This window comes from Melanaphis sacchari, unplaced genomic scaffold (genome assembly GCF_002803265.2).
Source record: "Melanaphis sacchari strain LSU unplaced genomic scaffold, SCAv2.0 Contig44_pilon_pilon, whole genome shotgun sequence".
Lineage (NCBI taxonomy): Eukaryota > Metazoa > Arthropoda > Insecta > Hemiptera > Aphididae > Melanaphis > Melanaphis sacchari.
Genome location: NW_020271295.1, coordinates 2,264,982 through 2,282,221, shown reverse-complemented (window position 1 = coordinate 2,282,221; position 17,240 = coordinate 2,264,982). Strand labels below are relative to the sequence as shown.

Below are 17,240 nucleotides of genomic sequence, written 5' to 3'. Positions count from 1 at the left end.
TTTTTGATATATCGTATAATTTATATAATACACAGTAAAACCTGTCGTGTGAGAAATTGCACGGGACCGATAAAAATTTTCGTTTTAAACAGGTTTCCATGTACTAACTGAATAAAAAAAAAAAATTCCGTATTATAGAGTTTCGATATTCTGCATGATTAAGATTTAAAGTTATATTTCCCAGCCAATAATAAAAATTAAAATGTTGAAAATTAATAAACATCATGGAATACAATCAATTTTAATTTTCAGTAAATAATTATATAATATGTATTAATTAGATATTTCAAAATAATGATTAATTTCAATTCCAAAATTTGAAGAACATAATATTTAGTAGATATTTATCAAATAATAATATAATAAAATAAAGTAGGTAGATTAAATACAATTAAAAATATTAAAATTCTTGTACATTTTTTTCCATTTTTTTCTTTAACAATTAACAACTTTCTTCTATAATTTTAATTTTTTCATTTAAACTTAAACAAATCTTTAAAGACACTTTAAAAACAAGTAAGACGAGACTAAAAACAGGAAAACTACGACTATACGGTGTGACAATAATGAGCATTGATGATATAGATTCAACATGAAATATTGATTTCTATTAACACGTATTAATATTTCTGACCTTAATAATTATTTAATAAGAAAATAAATATAAATGTTGGTATCAAAAATATTTTTTTCATTTTATGATATGTTTTTCCGTTTTTAAAGATGTTTATAATTTACGGGACCAAAAAAAACTCTGTTTTATCAAGGATTTAATCCTACGTTAAATTATAGAAATTTGCCAGGACCATAATACATTTCCGCACAGAACAGGATTCCGTCTTAACAAGGATTCGTATAAGACAGGTTTTACTGTAATAGCATTTGAATAATTGAATTCCTTTTCTACGATCCGTGTCATCATAGACCCCTTTTGGTATTTAAAATATTTAATATTTTGTTTACCAAAATGATTACAAATGATTTAACAGTAAATAAAAAAAATAAAAAAAATGTCATTTTACCTGTACACAAATTCATAATAATATTATAATTTATTTAAGTTTTGATGGAATCGTGATGAGAGTTGAAAGCTTATAATATTTTGTCTGGGTGAAAGTTGTTATGAGTGCATCAATCACTAAGTATAATATAGTGAACTTTAAGTATAATTGTTAGGCAATATCCACATAAAAGAAACATTGAAAGTAATTTCATATTTATTAGAAAACTTTATGCAAGTTTTGTATAACTTGGTTAATTATCAGATTAACCTGCAGGTTATTAACACCTTGAGTTTGTTTTCGAATTGTTTAAAAGCGAACCGTAGACTTGTAGAGTGTTGATGTGTGAACCATTAATTATAATCTCAATGCGATAATAACTTTCAGTTGCTGTCTACGTAGATTAGCGTTGTATTTACGTACAATTCACGTATACGTATGTATAAGTCTTTGCGCTTTTATGGAAATAAACCTCCTGTGTCGTATTATTGAAAAGACGCGAAGCCGGTCATACCTTATAGACCGGTACATTCACATACGATTAAGTTTATGTGTGTTGCGTGTTAATTTTGTGAGTTCGTCTTTTATCCACGTGGCGAACCTAAGAAAATCCAATATTGACATTATTGCGGAACACTTTTAACGCTTCTACTCGCAACCTTAGCCAAACAAGAACAACACAGTGTTTTAATTCTACACTCGACTGTGCATACAAAACATAAAATATATGTTTAAAACCGTATACATATAAAGTGTTTAAACAGATGTCAGTGTTTGCATGGTGTATGACAATCGAAAGCGCGTTGGGTTCCCGCGTGAGACGGGGTAGTATTATTATACTACTTGTATAGTATAATGTATATACCGTACATACCGTATGGGGTGTGTTCTGCGCTAACGTTCGCGCCGACGATCGATTCAAAATGGGTGTAATATAATAATACGATGTGAGATTCACGCGGTCCAGCCGTTTCATATACCGTAGAGGCTAGATATATTTGGGCAGATATCTGTAGTAATAATGTTATTGTGGTGTTATCGCAGCACAAATGAGCGTATGTCAATTAGCTCCCGAAACACATCGTCACATTCTTTACGAATTACTGTATTATCATACTGGCGTACGCAACGTCGGGGCAAACTCCGTATTTTAATCCGTTTAACGGCGATGATACCTTCGTGGCTCCACAACGTAAATAATATCCGTATTTAAAGCGACAATAGCTTATGACCTGAATTGAAACGATTATAACGCATATTAAATGAGTAATTGCACGCGTTCGAAATACGAGCTCGAGTATATACAATAATTTAATAAATAATAATGTGTAACAGTGCAGTAATACTCCATAAAATTCTCGTTTTATGCGCGTCTCCGACGACGACTGTACATAATAATAATAATAATAATAATAATAATATTGTAATGTAATGTCCGTATACACGATCTGTAGTGTATATAATATTATAAAATATTTATACGTTCAAATAGTTACGTTCGGACGTGCGCTGTACACTGTACGTATAATAATATTATAATAAAGTATTTACGCTCGAGCTCAGGATCGTCGTTTTTCGTCTCCGTTTACGTACGTACCATTTTAAATCTAATACTGTTATATAGGTATAATATCTACATGGCGTCGTCCCGCGCATCAGACTCACTCGTCTTGGCCCCGTCTATTCATATCATAATACCATCTAAATCAAAACCGTTTCATCTCGATCCTTAGCCGTAGGGAGTTCGAGTAGAAATCATCCTGTCTGAAATTTAACATTTAATATTTTCGACCACCATAATAACAATTGTTACACTTAACGTTGTGTGCTGTGTGCACGTCATAATATTACATCGAGTTCGGTTGCACGTGGTTCTGTGCGTATTATGTTATACTATCATACATGTACACAGTCGTCGACGTATCCATTATAATATTACACTACTCATTTTTGCGTACACAGACCTCGTGCGTATTACGGTTTTGGGATATTGTCTAATGTTTTATGGATTTAGTCGATTTAGATCGCGATTAAACCAATACGTAAATAACGAAATGTTCTATCCGATAGAATGATGCAATGTTACCATGTGAAATGTTCGCATCTACTCTCCTATTGTCTTATGTGCGGTTAAAAAATTGAACATTGTTTGCTTAACTCGAATACTTCATTATCGTTTATATTATTCAAAAAATCAGCATGTTTAAAATATTATATTGATTATTTATTTGAAAATAATATCATTTAAGACAGCTTCTAGTGTTAATCATAGGTTAGGTCAGATTTTAATGATAGTTTTTGTAGATTATTTTAAATGATTTCAACAATTTGTTTTATAAACCAACATTTTCGTATTAATATATGAAATGCATAACAGATTTTAAAGGAATCAAATTAAAATATGTACCTTATATATAATATTTAGGTATACATATGATACATATGTATATATTTATACATAGGAATATATTATATTTATAATACTACTTCTATTTAACTAGTACACGATAATTATAATATGATTTAATACATAAATTTAACGTTTCATTAATAATTTGTTGAAAGATATATTTAATTTATATATAATTAATAATTTTTTGTTTATACTATAAAAGCAATTTTCATATTTTTAAAATAATTTCACACAAACAACGTTCATTATTCAACGGTATAATCTATTTAATTTACTGCTCTTATAACAAGGTTATCAGATTATGTTTTCACGGTGTCAATGATATTACTGATTGTACAATCACGTTTTTAGTAATTGGAATAATTACTGAATCGCAGTAAACTAATTAATTGATATCAGTAATTGACCAGTAAAATATATTATATATTATAACTAAACTATATAAGATATGATCAACTTTAAATTATGTATCTGTATAGTATAATATAGTACATATAAGTACATATAAGTATATATATGTTAAATAAAAACATTTTTATTTTTGATAAAGATATGTGTTTTAATATTATAAACTCGTATTTTTACTTGTAATAAAAAATAAAAAGTATTTGTACCTAATTATTTCGCCGTATGGATAATATATATAATTAAATTATTTTGAGTTGAAATTGTGTACCTATAGTTACATGATGTTTATGTTTAACCACATAATTTTAAATACTTACTTTTGTGGCTTATATTGTCAAAATGTTTTATACAGAGTGTTTTTAAAAACCTTTGTGAATATTGTGACATGACGATTTTTGGCAAAAAGAATACGTATAAGTTATCCTTTATCTGTATTATTGTAATAAGTTTAGTTAACAGCAAACATTAAATACTTTAAAGAATTAAACACCATAATATTCTGAAAATGGATGGTTAAATATTCCATTTAATATTTCAGTTAAAACGAATTAACTATTACAATTATTCATGAATGCCACTTAATATAAAATTATGCAATACACCGTTTAATATTAGAAAATTTGGTGAAACAGCTATATCATAGACATTTTATTGTAATAATTCAATTATACTGATATTCACTACTAAAGCAAATAAAAAATATTTAAAAAATGTTAATGCCAATTTTTTTATTATTGTTGGAGTAAATTATTTCAATAATAAGTAATTACACTTTAGTTGATTAAACTACTGTATCTACATATAGTTATTATTGAATTAGGGCTCGGATGTTTATGAAATTGCATATTTTTTTTCTATTTATCCAATTTAATGTTAACCTGGATATAAATTTAATTCATGTTATACTGAATTAAACAACACTATTTTTATTTTACATAATATTTTTGCATATTTTATAGTTTCGTGTTTTAATTGCATATTTTGGGATTTTGAAAATAAAAATTCATATTTTAGTAAATTTTTTTTTAAAAACAATTTAGTTAACGAACTATAAAATTAATTCTACAATTTGTATGAATAAATTGTATAGATGGTAACTAAAGTCTACAATCTACCAAGTATTGACGTTAAATATAAATGTTTATTATCGACTTATTGTGTTTGTTCGGAATTACGGTACTGTATTGGACAAGATTTAAGATAACATCAATTGATGTAGAATGAAGCTATTTTCAAATCACAAAAACTTACTTGACGATAATAGACGCAGTTACAAATTTAAACAAATTAAAAACCATAGTAACACAGTATAACGCTAATAATGGTATAATAATGGTATAATATCTAATTAATAAATAATAATATATATTAAAGTAAATAAAACACTATGTAAATTTAAAAAATGTATTAAAATTGTATTAAAAAAAAATAACAAATAAAAATAACTACTATATGTAATAAAAATTAAATATTTATGTTTTAAGAATTATAATAAAAAAATGTGTGCAACATTTTGGCATTTTTATTGGTTAAAAATGCATACTTCATAATTTTTTAATGCATAAATGCATGCATATTACAGTAGTTATAAATGCATAAACATTCAAGCCCTAAATTTATTATCATGGCACAATAATAATATTATTCTTGTTGTTTCCTGATTACATTTATCGTCTATATATAATTTATCAATTTATCAGTTATCCAATAAGAATAATTTCATTGTGTATTTTTTATAATACAATTAAGATGCGTTAGAAATTGAAGTATCACTATTTGCTCTTTCGTTAAAGTTAAGGTTATTAAGTTTGTGAACCTCAAACAGACAAAATTGACAAGATCGTAAATATTATATTATACTTGTATTTTCTGTAAACAGATAAGAAAATAAATTATTAATAGTTTCACAAAATGGCAGTGTTGATGATAAATATTAAAAAAATCCCAATAGAATGCATAAGACTTTTGCCATATAAAAAAAGAAAAATGGGCTGAAACTTTATGAAATCATTTTTGGTTATTATAATTATTATACTTATATCAAAACTCATATCGTATTGTATAATTTTATAATTTTAAAATTATAAATAAATTTTATTTTATTTTACATATACCTACGATTTCAACAAAAACAAAAAATAAGCATACAAAATAATTAATTTGTGGTAATTATTTTAGTAGGTAGTAAATATCGTAGTTATTGATTTAAAATTAAAATTTGGCATAAATCTTATCTTTTCATTCATCGATGATAAATTTATGATAATACTAATTTGAGAAATTCTGAGTTGAAAATATCTAATTATCAGTGGATAGTGGTAAACACTAAGCAATGAATAGTATAAATGACATGTTAGATGATAGATATGCGACGGAAAAATACAAATAGGTAAACCATAATAACTAGGGCTGGGATTTTGATGCAAAAGCATTTTTTTTCTTGTGTTTCGAAACATTGGTCCGTAAGTATAAAATGTGTTTCGGGTGATACTGATTATTTTAAAGTAACCTACATGCCATACTATTGATATAAATATGCCCGGCAGTAACCAAGTCTAACACATGAAAATCCAAAATCAAATTAAACGTTATTTCAGGAAAATCATATGATTTCGGCGATGCATTATACTATAGATATCAATGTGTTGTAAATAATAACCATCAACTAATAATACGAATCATAATTCTATTCAATTTGTTTGTTGTACGTTTGATCAGCGTTGATCAGATTAGCATTTGCTGTTAACGCATTAATGTCGCTTTTGGCTATTATACTATTATCAGTATATATGTAGGTACACAGTCTATTGGTCTACCGAGGCCGATGGCTTACTAATTCACTATAAGGTTGACACATTTTACACCAAGAGATATACAGATAAGTGTTACAACCCTTTCGCTGGTTGTGTTTGCTGCGAGCTATATATAAATAATAGGCAGCACTGTTCCAGAATCAAATTATACAATATGTATAAACTTGCTAAATCGAATAGGTACATATTTTTTGATAAAGTTAAGTGAATTTCTAAGACAACAATAAATTATATAATGACATTAATAACATAATAAACAACACTGGGCGTAACCTACATGCTCCATGACAGGTATCAATAGCAGACAATATAACTTCGGACGACACCGGATGGCGCCACGCGTAAGGACGAATCACAGACGATAATGAGTAGTGGTCTGCTTTTTGAACAGTCACGGTTGGCACTGGGCGGTGTCGACAGGATGCATATAAATACCATGAAAAGTGCGGATCGTCAATTCGTTTCAATCAGAAAACTCAACGCTACACAACCAGAAACAACAATCAAATCTAACGATATCGAAGTAGTATAATATATAATACATAGGGCCCGAAAATTCATGAATTTTCATATTCTTACTGAACGTACAAAAATGTCGTTAGATCAACTAAAAATTTGAATTACACCTATAAAAATCCAGATATAAAATTTTATTTTGCATATAATTGCATATTTCAAGGTTATAATTTAATTTGTTTACATATTTTTTAAATTTTTTTCAACAAAAATTAACAATTGTACAATAAATAATATGTATATATTAGAATCAATATTATTATCAGAGTTTGGATTTGAAGGCAATATAATCAATAAAAAAAAGCATTTAAAATGTGAAAAAAGGCAAATAAAGGTATTTAATTTTTATAAAAAGCAATTCAAAAATAAACTACAAAATTTAATATACTAACTGAAAAAAAAATTCACTGCCATGTACTTAGGTAAGCTATCTTCAGTAAAACGTTGACAGTTTGGGCTCAAAACATTTTCATACATAGACAATGATCTTTTTACGTTCACCGAAGTTATTAAAAGCGCATTTTATACATAAATTATTATCTAAATTTATATTACTACTTATTAAATCGTCATCACTTGTTATTTCTCCATTTTTATTGTTAACCCATGCTGAATAATTTTAAACATAACATCGATTATGTACTGTCTTCACAGCTCATCGATTTGTACCGTAAGCAAAAAAAGGCAAAAAAAAAAAATATGTCCACCGCCATAGATATTAATCGAAACACATTTTTATATAAAAATTATTTTTCTATTATAATTATTTAAAAAAAGGCTTTTACCTTCAATTCATTATTTCAAATTATTATGTACCTAATTAGAAAAATAAATTGTCTCTAAATGGCCTATCAATAAATATATAATGCAAAATTAATTTATAATTATATTTAATAGCATGACGCCCATAGTATTTAATTGTAAATTGTTATGTTAAAAAAAATATGTATTCATTTAAATATTTGATAATTTATATTATTTTATAATTGTCTATTTAAATATTAAGTTTTATTTTTAATGCATATAAAAATAATATTTTTAAATTTGTTTAAAATGTTTGTATTAAAAGCTAAATTTTTTTTATTTATATAAATATATAAATTTAAAAAAAAAACAACATAAGAGTACAATATCTCAATGAATATATCAGTAAAAAAAACTCATAAGTACTCTCAAACATATTACAGTAATTTTTAGTGCATACAAATATAAACTCTAATAATATATACGTATTATTATAATCTATACATATTTAGTAATGACACAGCTTAAGATCAACCTGAATAATCTGAACAAACAAAATTATTATTTTCTCAAATTATATTTTAATATTTACTAGGTACCATTTAACTAATAGTTGTCATCCATTTTATTTTTGGAGAACATTTGGAAGAAATGTATACATTTTTACGATTTGTTATCTTGTAATTTTGAAATAATGATGGTCTAATTTTTTTAGTGTAAGGATATTTGGGTTGATGTATTAATATTATGGTTAGAATCTATCCAATATTATTCGTAAATTATTTCCCTGATACTTACAGTAAATGAATGTTGAATGGTTTTACTTTACACCAGATTTGGATGCCGTGTACAACTAAATTTAGGCTATATAATAGTTTATGGCTATATTTTATTTTATCACACCCCTAGGAAAATTAAAAAAAATGTATTGGAACTTACTGTTTCACCGAGTTATGAACGATGATACAATTAGAAATTTTTGCTCAGATTTTGTTTCGAAGTTGGAAATTTTGAAGGTAATTATCCGCGAAGAAGTCCGTAGGACCTTGAAATTTGCAACCACATTTGGCAAGTACGATTAAAGGCTTACTAGTTACTACACAACAGATGTCTTAGCAGTGATTTCCGCTTCATCACTTATCTAAACACATTACGCATCGACTAGATATAATTATATTGATAAATGATGAAATTTAATTAACTATAACTTGACAATGTCCGAGCAACAATTTTTTATTGCATTATTTATCTAAACCCTATGAAATATGTAAGTAAGTTTTAATAATTTTTTTTAATTTTCTGAGAGGCGTGATATGGATATACGAGTAATATAGTAAACTTGTTTTAGTTTTATTGATGATCAATTTATTTTTAAAGCTTAATATTTTAGTTAATTTGGTAATATTTGTGATAATACTTGTTAATAATCTATGAATAATTTATTTTTATAATATGGTTAAACACCAATCAAATTAACTCGTAGTAGCGAAATTATTATTTAATCAAATAAAATTGTTGATATTCAAGAACCAAATTATTGCTTTAATAACATATACACAGTAAAATATACGTATCGTATAATATATAGAGTGTATAAATAATATTGAAGATACTTTATATTTATTCTAGAAATATCAAAATATGCAATTTGTATTTTTCTTTAGTGAATTGTTATTATATTTATACACATTCTTATACTCCCTGAATATTTTTCAGTTAGAATTTATTATAAAAACCCTTGAAATGTCCATCTGCTATATTATAGTATATTTAATCAAAGTGTTATATAAATCATTTACTTAGAGTTTTATATAATACAATTCAATAAAAATAACGAATAAATGGGATACTTAAAAACATAGGTACACGATAGTAATTTTTTTTATAAAATGTGCTAAATTAGTTTGAACTTCATGTGTGTTTTAAATTATATCCTACCTTAAAATATATTAAAATATATTTTAAAGTTAAATAATTAACAGTAACTAAAATGAAACTTGAAATACCTATAGAACGAAAAGAATATTTTATTAATATACTATACTATACTATATTATATATATATATATATATATATAAATATAATTCTTAACATACAATTTTATTTTGTATGTTTTTATATATTTTTTAACATGTCAATAGTATATTTTACACGTGTTTGTTGCATCACTTGTATCAATAGTTATAATAGTAAATGAGTTATATAATATTAGGATTGTCTTAACTTAAGTAAAAGTAATTACCTAATCGTAGTATTTACATTACAGTTTAGGGATTATACTCGAAATTCATATCAGGGTAACTTACCTATATTAATTTTATAGGCATATATTTAAATTATAATTTTTTGTTTTCTTCAATATATACTCTATTGATTATGTCTTTGTGTTTACTTATTAAAAGTATTTAATCCTATCCGTGTAAAATAATTTATAGACAGATAATATTTTAGTCAAAATCTATACAAATATTACATAATAACTGTTTTTTGTAGATATTTGAATCGAATAACTGTTTTATAGTAGAGCTTATAGCTAAATATTTATTATTTTTAAAATCATATGTACACACCCATCATTCAAAATATCTCACGTCAAACAACTAATCATGAAATTGTAAAACAACAGTTTTTTAGATATCCATACATATACTTCAAACAGTATAATCGTTAATTTTATTATTATCATTAAAATAATGTACATATTTTTATAAATCAAAGTGTATAATAAGTGATAATAATTAATTAGTGTGTTAACGCTTTATTCTTTACTCTAAATTAAATCACTATTACATTTAAACAATTGGCAAAGTGTAAATTTGAGAGCCAAAATGTCTATGTTTTTATATTAATACTTGGCTATTATTTGAAAACTTTAATTCGATAATTGATTACATGGATATGTATAATATTTAAAACATTCAATTTTGTTTAATTTCAATAGTAATACGTTAAGTATAAGCACTTGGTGCAGAAGGTACAGTTAAAATATATATTATATATTTATATTAAACATTTACAATATCTAAATGTAATTGAATAATTAATCATAAAAAACGCATTTTCACAAAATATAAGAGGTAAAAATTTTGTAAGGATAACTTAATCATAATATACACACAAACAAATTTAAAAGTAAATAATTATAAAATATACATATTAAATATTATATTAATATCAAATATATTTACAAAGATAAAACATATGTATTTCAAGATGCCATGTAATTTTATTATTTGTACAGTAAGCATAATAGTTGTAAAATGCATCTGATAAAAAAATAATAATAATAATAATAATTATATCAATCAACTGAACGAGTATTATTCGAATTTCGTAACATTAAGAACGTGGCATGTATTATTAATTTATTTGAACAATAGTGTATAGTATATTAGTATGAGACCATAAAAATTAACAACCCTTTGACAAAAATACACGAATAACATTATTACGAAAAGTAATAACTTTCATCATCCATCAAATGGCATGTATAATAACAATTAATAAATTGAGTAATAACGATACCATCGCTAAAATATTGTCACGAATCTAAAACAATACATTTTCTCTAGTTAAACAAGTATATATTTTATTAAATGATAAAATTAAAATTACAAAATTTATTTATGGTAGGTGTTAATGACTGTTAGTTACATGACTTAGAGTTAATATCTCAAAATAAATTTGAAATACCTATTTAAGAAGAAGAAAAGCTGGCATAGCGGAATTTCTAAATATAACCATCAATCCAGACCATTAAAACAATTTTAGGATTTAATAATAAAATAAAAGTTGTTTATAGTTTAAAATAAAATAAAAAATAAATATTTGAATAAAAATAATTATTATATAATCTACAACTAATCCATATTTTTACTAAATAAGTTTAACAAAATACATAAAATGTATTGATTTTGTTGATATTATTTTTGTGTACAAGAACACAATTTTAATAATGTATTGTAAATATTATATTGTAGAATAAATAAACCAAAGAAAAAAAAATCAGATTTAGATTTAGTGATCTGATCTATTCACCTATATTTTGAACAATTCTTTATAACACACGTAAAATCACTTGAAAAAATGATAAACAGTTATAATAATTAAACTGTGAGCGTAAAATGTTCTTTATTAAATTAACGATTAATGTAGGTAAATATAAGTAATGGTAGTAACCAATAAATATTATGTTCCTAATGTTAATTTTGATTTAAAATTGCCTTTTTTTATAACTTATCAGGTTTTTATTTTTATTTTATTTACGGAAATCACTTAACAATAAATTATCAAAAGTATAAATATTTGTGAAATTTAAGTTTAACATAACTCAAATAATTAAAAAAAATGGTCAAGTAGATAACCGACCTCCTATAAAGTAATTGTTTAATGTACATTGTTTACGCTATTACAGAGTAGATTATTGCAATTGATATATTGTAACATTAAAATTCAATAATAAATCTTTGTACACGAAAAAAATTTCTGATTTGAGGTTTATTCCACCTATATTACTAACTAAATTTAGAAGTTTTTTTTATAAAAATTAAACACTTTATTAATTTTTAACTACAATTTTTTTTTCAAAACATTTTCTTAATTTTGACGAATTAAAAATAATAAATATTTAAACTAAAATACTTAGACACTATACATGGTATTTTTAAATTTTTAAAAGAAAAATTGAAATCTTGTATGATAAATTTAAACTATTTTACTGAGCTAATTTTTCTTTGTCAACATTACTAAAACTAAAACCAAAAAAATTCAAATAACTGTTTAAGTTGCTTAAAATTAGTTTAAATATTTTGATAATTTTATTGAGTATAGAAAATGATTATTTGAGTAATAGTAGAATATTTTAAAAAATTTTGCAATTAATACTCTGAATTAAATACTTAAAAAATAAAAAAAATAAAATTATGTAACTTCAAACTCGACTTTTAAAAAATATTTATATAATACACTCGAGTTTTTTATAATTCTAACAAGAAAACCTTTTATTAAACTCCTTGTATTAAATTTTGGAATAAATATTTAAAATTCTATGCATTTTAATTACAATATAATTTGAAATTTTTCGTGATTTTGATGAATTTATTTTAATTAATCGTTTTTAAATAATAAAAAAATAAAAAATTACTTTCATTCTTTTTATATATTCCTCATATCAATAATTATTAAGAAAAGTAATTGAAATTTATTTATTTTTATTCCATCCCTAAAAAAAAAAAAGAAAAAAAAGAGTATCAAGGTATTAAAATTGGAAATAGAAAAAAATTTTCCATTATAACAAGTGTATTTTAGACACAGAAAAAATATGTATATTAAAATTAAAAAAAAAAAACATATAGATTACAAAATAAAAAATTCATTACTTTGCTTAGTATTTAAAACTAAATACTTCAAAAAATAATAAAGAAAAACTTACGAATTATTCTTAAAAAATATTCAAAAATATTTTTATTTTTATTCAACAAACTTTAATCAAAACGAACATGTTTTACTCACTTAATTACATGCTGCAATCACAATATTTAGTACTGAAGTTAAACTGGACTTCCATAAGTCTAATAATTCTGAATCACTATCACCAATTGCTTCTGCTATCATGGCAACCAATACGTTACCAATAACCTTAAACATTAATAATACAGATAATTATTAATATTATACACCATTATTTAGCTTATTATTACAATTTTCGATGATACCTACATCAGATTTTTACGACAAAACTATTATACTGTTGTTAAAAACTGCTCAATAATATTTGTACTAAGTCAAAAACTTATTAGACGCCTGATTTCATTATATTTATTTTGTCCGTCAAAAATCAAAAATTAATATTATTATACCTATATACCCACATAAACATTAAAAATAACATTTAAGTACTAGATACAATTATATCGGTTAATAATCAAGTTAAACTTAATAATTTTTCTCAGCATTATTTTTATTAATTTATATAAATTAAAATAACTTGAGTGTTATATTACTGTGACATCCTGATATACTATTTGTTAACTATAGCCAATCGATATATGGATACATGACGTTTATTTTTTTTATTGAAATAATTTAATATCTATCAATTGTCTATTTTTGTGTAAAATGATTATAAAAAAATTGTTATCAAACCATCAAATTAATTTTAATTTAATTTATACAATTATAATACTTTTTTAATATATACGTATACATTTTATGTATGAAATATGGATGTATATAGTTGAATACAATTTTCTTAATTATTTTAATATTAATTTTTATGTTTTTTATTAAATATTTTATAAAATATAAAAATAGTTAGATAATTTAAAATACAGAAGAATCCATTCAATAATATGTAAAAATTCAAAAACTTACAAATAATAGTAAATTTAAACCATTAAAATAAGGTAATTTTAAATATGTAATTTTTATCATATTACAGTTTAGAGCACTTAAAAAATATCTATAGTTAACTTTAATTTTCTTTGAAACTATCAAAATTATAACACTATTGTAATCTATCTATCTCACCTGTATTAGTCTTGTTATTAATAATAAACAATAAAATAATACGATATGTGTTTATCATTTTACGGATTATATTATTAATTTTTTTATTAGGTAAGATATCTGCACAATACATTTTTGAAAATTATTTATTTGTGAATATAACGCAAGTAACTTCATTAAAACATTTCATAGGATTTGATATATTATAATAAGTCGTTTTGTTGTATTATTTATTTATTATAGATTGTGATCAAGTTCATAATCGTTATAAATTTATATTTTTTTTATTGATAAATCATGATAATGTATAAATAAATGTACAGATATAAATTTGTATACTATATAACAAGAATAGCATTCGTTTTTCAATAGTATAAAAAAGTTCTAAAATAAAATTAGATACAATCAAAATACTAATTACTGTACTATTTATTGTGGATGATTTATTTACATTAAACATGATGGTTAAAATTTAATTAGTTAATTTTTAAAGCGTGTAATATGATTTTTTATTACTTTATCAAACGATTTTTATACTAGACGTATCTTGGTACTAAACATTTATAGTTGTGTTCAAAACATTTTACTTTTCAATTTATTTCTTTAATAGATTTTACAAAGTGTAGAAGTGTAACTAAATATTTAACAGTAAATTAATTGTAAAGATAACATGATACTATAGATTATAAATAACACAAAATTCTTTCTAGAAAAATAAAAATTTAATCTTCCTTTAATATCGACATATTATTGTAATCTGTTGTATATTAAATTTATTATAAACTTAATTTTTTTTTATTCTATTCTTGTTTTAATCTATAAATATAAATAAAAAGAAAATAAGCATTTAAATTTAATTATTATATTATTTTAGTTTTCTAGCTTAATATATATTATTTTTCTCATAATTTTATTAGATCTATTTGTAATTAAAACAAAAAAGTGTATATTTCGTTTAAAAAATACTCGAGTTTATTGATAATCATTTAATAACAAATATTCACTCACCTGAAAATGTCTCGGTGTAAGTCCATATTTTTTATGTTTAATGCCAAGATTTGTAAGTATTTTTTCTAATTCTTCAGGTTTGTCAAGGTGATCAATAGTTGACCCTAATGCAGCACCTACTTTCGATGCGTGTGACATGAACTGGGGATTAGATGCAAGTTCATCTATCGATAAATCCTTAAGCCGTTTGAATAATGATTGATACTCAGGATTTTCTTTAAATAACCTTATAGTAATAAATATTATTAAGATGTTAATTATATGCAGAGAGAATATGTTAAATCAAAAATAATTTGTCAGTATTGATGATTGATGGTATGCATAAAACATAAAATAAAAACTTTTTGATTTCAAAATTTTTATGGAACAGTTATCGTGGTTAAAAATTAAACAAATTTAATAAATTTAAAATAAAAATCTATATTGATTAATATTATCTTTACTACTTATTATTTTAATATTTTATATAATAAATATACATTCTAAAAGTTTCATATTCCAAAGCTAAATATGATTTATAATCGCGACTTGTCATGTTTCATATTATTGTGTCAATCAAACGCCATCAGTCGATTTAAAACTTAAATTCCAAAATATAAACTAATTATTTTTAGTGATTAAATTAATAAGCTTATAATAATAAAATAGGCTACAACGTTAATGTAACATTAATTTTGAAAATATATTTTATTACTGACTGAACTATCAACAAATGTAGATATGCAAAAATATACGCGATATGAATAAGTATTTTTTGTTAAAAATAACGTGCAGATATATTTATATCAAATATAAAATCTTTCAAATGGTAACTTTCATTTATTTATACATTCTTGGAAATTTTCAAAAATGTAGATGGTTTTATATTAACATTAATTTGTATTAGTAAAAGTTTTAAAAACAATTTATCAAGGTTGGTTTCATATTGGACTCGCATATCAATATATCCTTTATCTGTTAATTCATTGTACAAGAATAACATCTTAAATTCAAAATCGAAGAAAATTCAAGTAGTTGGATTCTATTCTATTCTATTTTTTTTTTTTTTTTTTTTTTAATGGTCCATAAACATATTTATGAGCATAGTAATTATATATTTTATATTATTTATGTATAAATAGGTACCTGATGACTAATGCCGACGCCAATTGGGTCGGGTCCTGTGCGAGCACTGACCATGAATCTCTTAGTTGCGAAATTTGAAGAGGACTCAATGAACTTGCCATTTTATGTTCAAGTGTGCGATATGCTGACGACCGTTAGCGAAAGTCGGCGAAACGTAAATGCGTAACGTTTCGAGACAGACTGAAACAGTTGTATGAACTGTACCTACTCGTATAAGAATCCGCTACATACTGTACACGCTGCACACACGCACAATCATACACGCGCACGCACACACACACGCACTCACACACACGCATAACACACATACAAATTACGTCATGTGTGTATGAACACTTGTAGACACGTCTAATACTTATTCAGATAAGGCGCGTTAAATTGCCAACCAGAATACATTTCGATCACATGTAGGAGCACTGATAGTGTATACGCACCGCTAAGGCGTTTCATTTTTAGTCCCGCTGCGGCTTATTAAATTTCACTGTAGGCTTAATTGGAACTGAAAAAAAAAAAATCAATCGACACTGCTAACGGCAAATGCAAGGGACCCGAAGAATAGGTCATTGTGTACATTGTATACGCGGCCGAGATGTATACAGAGTGTAACAAATCGGAAAGATCAAAATATCTAACCGTGGTGTATGTATACGAACTATATTATACACATTTTCGAGATAACTTGAATTGGAGTGAGCAGGCTACAT

At 24.2% G+C, this 17,240-nt stretch overlaps 1 protein-coding gene across 1 annotated transcript; it reads right to left on the bottom strand.

The window, feature by feature from the left end:
- Positions 1-11,192: 11,192 nt before the first annotated feature.
- Positions 11,193-16,930, bottom strand: LOC112598059 (neuroglobin-like). The gene is made up of 4 exons (XM_025344388.1): positions 16,537-16,930; positions 15,412-15,637; positions 13,408-13,533; positions 11,193-11,445 (listed from the first exon to the last, which is right to left on the bottom strand). Exons 1-3 carry the CDS (start codon positions 16,635-16,637, stop codon positions 13,408-13,410), a joined length of 453 nt encoding a protein of 150 aa, XP_025200173.1. The 5' UTR covers positions 16,638-16,930; the 3' UTR covers positions 11,193-11,445.
- Between the last annotated feature and the right edge of the window lie 310 nt (positions 16,931-17,240).